Source organism: Poecilia latipinna, unplaced genomic scaffold, assembly GCF_001443285.1.
Source record: "Poecilia latipinna isolate Pla-1442-1.1 unplaced genomic scaffold, P_latipinna-1.0 Scaffold3463, whole genome shotgun sequence".
Lineage (NCBI taxonomy): Eukaryota > Metazoa > Chordata > Actinopteri > Cyprinodontiformes > Poeciliidae > Poecilia > Poecilia latipinna.
In genome coordinates, this window is record NW_015116079.1 from 21,457 (window position 1) to 26,131 (window position 4,675).

Consider the following 4,675-nt stretch of genomic DNA (forward strand, 5'->3'; position numbering starts at 1 on the left):
TTTCATTTTAATTTATTGTAAAAAAAAAAAAAAAAAAAAAAAAAAAAACATTGTGCAAGGTGAGAACCAGTCTGGCCTTAAATATGTGGTAAAATCAAGACTAATACTGTAAGCAAATGACTCAGTGCAACCACCTGCTCTGAAACAAATAATAATAATGAATGTTGTCATATATTGTACCACTTTTAAATGTAGTCAAACATAAAGTAGTAATCATTCATTCATTGAAAATCCTAAACTTTTTCAAATTTTATAGTATTGCTATCTGCTAATCTTGTGCTACCTAAAACTCTATTCTTTTTCACTTTTAAATTATCATAATAACTAAACAAATTTAATCACACTAAGGCTGTCATGCCACTTACAGCATGCACTCAAAACCCGACATTCAGCAATACTCAACGACATTTAATTTTCACGTTAGAAAAATCTAAAGTCGTTTAAATAGCAGAAATAACAGACATTTAGAAAACAAAATAATCAGAAAATCCCAAAGGAGATCTGACACTGCTGTGTCAATCTGAGAAAATGATTTTGGTACAAAGAGCTGTGAAGGCTTCAGCGCCTGACGAGGACTGCAGCCCATCTGCAAGGCCATCTTGTGCCACGGAAAACAACTGCCTACATGCTATTTACTGCTTAAAAGTGATTTTCTCTGACAATTTCGAGACATGGCCTCGAATCCTCCCACTCATGCCTGAGGTCTGAAACTGCTGGGGCTTCAGTGGTAGATGCAGGCGGGAGTAGGGAGGGGGCTCTGGACTTGTGCTCCAAGAGATTCCTTCTTGGCATTCTAACCAGAGCAAGCCATTGAAGTTTGTTGCAAATCTCTGTGAACTCCTCGGCCTTTTATTGGCTCAAAGCCTCAGTCCTTCACCAATAACTAATGCCTTGGTCCCCAACAACTCAATCCAACCTAATTATTATACAAAACGTGGAGAGAACGATGCTGTATTCAAGAGAACTAGGAGATACGGGACAGATGATGCAATGTGTTTGTTTCAAAAGTCAGACTGACGACTGACTTGACTTGAAGGTTATGTATTTTAAAAGACATGTGACAACCTCAGTTCAGGTTGTGGATTGCTACTAAAACTGTTTTAATCCAAAAACAAAACAAACAGTGAAGTACAATACGATACTTTTTAAATTAAATGACAGATCAAACACAGTGAGTATATCATCACAGTGCACAAAATGTAACCATTGTCAATATCAAATGCTACATTTTTCACACAGATCGACATAATGAACTTTTTTTTAGTTCTGCCAAATCTTCAAAATAGCCTTTGTTTAGTTTACCTTGGTACCCCCAGGCAACCACAGTTTCCTTGAATAACACACAGCAAATTGTCATAATTGGTTACTTTGGTAAAGTTTAAGACCATTTTAACAAAGAGAAAGGCTTAAAGAACTTAAACTGTGACCTAATTCGCAGCACTTGTCTCTATAAACACTATAATTAAGAAACTGCAGAGAAATTGAATAATGATCAAATAATTAAGAGTCAGTATTAACTAGCTAAGCTGTTGATTTTTTTTTGTTTAGTGCTCTTCTGTGTATCTTCTGTTTCAATATATTTTAACATAAATCTTCTTAAAAGAGACATTTTCTCTAGGATGTGGCAGCAGCTGAGTTTAAGACAGTGCTATATGTCGAAGAATAAGGAACTTGGACTAAACTGACTCAGAACAGATGAGGGGGAAAAAAAATCACTCTTTGTTCCACTTCTTCTTTGTTCCTCTTTCCCCAGTCACAAAGTCTGAGTCGATTATGTTTTTTAATCCGTCTCTGTTGAGCGTGTCGAAGGGGTATCAGGAGAAAATTCTTTCCCAAGTTTTCAGAGTTAGTGGGTTATAGAGGGTGTACATAGCGGAAAATGAACATTAAAGTCTGAATCTTAACTTCAGCTTTTCTTCTCTATTTCCACTTTTCATTCTGCCTTATGTCCCATGTGAAAATGATTACCCTAAACCTAGGAAATAATGGACCAGTTTTAACATCACTGTTTGTCTGTATTCTGAGAAATGAAAATTATAATTAAATTATATTCGTTGAATTCTGCATACTGTGACTTTTTTTCTGCCATTTCAAGTTGTTCCATTTTGTATAAAAAAAAACAATCCAAAGCTAATCTTTTGAGATCAATAGAAAATGGCTAAAAACCAAAATAAATAAATAAATAAATAAATAAAAATAAAAATAAATAAAATAAAAAATGTTGGCCACGCCATGTATCCAGCTTGCATTTAAACTATTTTTCCAAGCATTTACCTGTGGACATAGGCTGTCAATTTGGGTGGCTGCCATCCGTACCAACTTCACACCCTCTTCATTGTTGGAGATGGAGCAAGCCAAGTTGGCCACCTGAATAAAGCAAGCAAAAAATGAAAAAACATGGTTACATTAAAATGAACCTGGAAACATCAGTTACTCTACGGTATAAATAAAGCTTAAAATTTAAACTGGAAAACAAATGACAAGTATAGGCAAACTAAAAAACACCAGATGTTTATAGCACTGCTCTCAGACTGCAGGCTTACTGGTGGTTCTGAGAGTTTCTAGAAGTAAAATTATTATTGCTTTAGTTTTCAGGATTCTCCTGCGAAACCAGACCCCAGTATTAGTCTGTGTCTACTTTAAAGACTTGGCTTTAAAACTTTCCTTTTTGATTAAGGTTCTGGTTAAGAGTGACTTAGGTTATCCTGAAAAAATCTCAGTGGTTATGCTGCTGTAGGTTCAGGCTCCTTGGGGACAAACTGACCCCTTATCCACCTCATTCAGCTACATTCCCCTCCTTAATGTTGTTATTTCATCATTTTACTTAACACACTCTGTTTTTTTTCTCTTCTTGCAAGCTACATCTAGTCTGGTCTTCTGTTTAGCTGTGAGACCTTCCTGGAGTCGGGCATTGGCTGAGCTACTGCTGCCAAAAACTTATAGATGACACACTTGGTCCCGTCTTTCACTGGTTAACCATGTCTCTCTCTAAGATACGGCAACTGGATGAGCTTTTACTGTGACAAACTGTCTGTGCTCTCTTCCAACCTATAGAAAACTGTCTCAGACCTCATCTGCAAAGCTCCGTCTCTCTCATCAACGAAGCCATAAAAAAAAAAATATTACCCCCATTAACTTTAGTCTTACATAAAAAGTTCTTCTGAACTGTGATTCTCTGCGTGTATGTGTATGTGTGCATGCATGCTCTGTCTTCTCGAACCCCCAGTGGGTCATGCCAGATGGCCGTTCATACCAAGCCAGGTTCTACTGGAGGTTTCAATCTGTTAAGGGGAAGTTTTTCCTTTTGCTACATGCATGGCCAGTAGAAGGGATTGCTGTGACTTCACCAACACATAGCGAGAGACTGACAACGGCTGCCACATGCTCATCCAGGAAGAGTGAATGCTGAAAGTCAGTGTGTTTGGTTCCCTTATTTACAAAACTTACAAGAGTCGTTGTTTCATTTCTGATCTTTCTAACATTACTGTTGTAAACACTGACTGATGACTTTTTGAGTTAGTACAGGGAAATTATAAGAAAGAAGAAAGCATTGAACAGGTTGCAAATAAATAACTGAATTTATTTGGATCCAAAATGACTGGATTCAAGCAACATGAAAAGTGAAACCAGAAGTCATTAAGATAACATTTGCAACACTGCTCTGATGATAAGAAAGCATAACTAAATAATTGAGGAGTTTTGTTAGTGGTTGCCTAATTTCATAATTAAGGTGCTAATTGGGTTTTATGAACAACAACAACAACAACAACAAAACAAATCTTTCTTTCTCTCTTAAATAAGTTTACAGATAAAATGTTTTCCATCAGACCGTTGACTTCCTGAAAATACATGTCAGCTTATCTGAGTTGATATTTTAATTCCTTAGTTCATTTTGGTGCATTAACTAAACACAGTAGTTAACAGTTCACTTGCTCTAAACTCATTAAATGTATTTCGGAGAATTTAAAGACTGTGTAATATGGACTCTGGATGCAATATACCATACAGAGCTGGCTGGTTAAATTTACAAAGTAAAGTACGTCAGAGGTGCAAAATGGAATATTTAAAATCACCACCTCTGAATCATTCACTTTTTATGACAAACAACAAACACACGCATGCACAAAGCTGATTTTCCTCATGGAGTTATTAAATTTCTCCACACCCTCACTGCACCTCATTGCTAATTTTAATAACTTTAAAACCCTTCAAAACCCAAATCTCATTCCCAAACAAATCAGATTTCAGCATGAACCTTTGGGCTTTGAGACTGAGCTGAACAGACGTGTGCCTGTTGGCAGCGAAAGGTGCCAGTCTGCATTAGCACTTCTAGCGCTCATGTCACTGTTTGAGAGAAAGTGAGGTAAATCAAATTTGTTTTAGAGGACTCTTGCTTAGAGCTCTGTCTCTTTACTCGTGACAGCAATGAGCACATTGATGGATTACAGTCCTTTATGTGAAGCAGGGTGTGCATGTAGGTGTGTGTGTGTGTGTGTGTGTGTGTGTGTGCGCTTAAAGTGGTGTTAGTGATAGAGTGGAAGTGTGTCATTGTGAGTTGGCGCCCCATAAATGTGATTGGATGTTTGCATTGGATTTCTTTGAGGACCATGAAAAGCATATTTTTCAACTTAAATGCTGTTGGTGATGTTATTATGGACTGAAGAGGTAATTCTCT

The 4,675-nt window shown here is 36.9% G+C and overlaps 1 protein-coding gene across 1 annotated transcript in view; it reads right to left on the reverse strand.

The window, feature by feature from the left end:
* LOC106941025 (catenin alpha-2-like) overlaps positions 1 to 2,367 on the reverse strand; it is a gene marked incomplete at its 5' end in the record, with an annotated part of 21,117 nt that extends 18,750 nt beyond the window's left edge. The window contains one exon of the mRNA XM_015023944.1: positions 2,275 to 2,367. Within this exon, the coding sequence (XP_014879430.1) occupies positions 2,275 to 2,367 (93 nt within the window). The remainder of the gene's footprint in view (positions 1 to 2,274) is intronic.
* Positions 2,368 to 4,675: the final 2,308 nt, after the last annotated feature.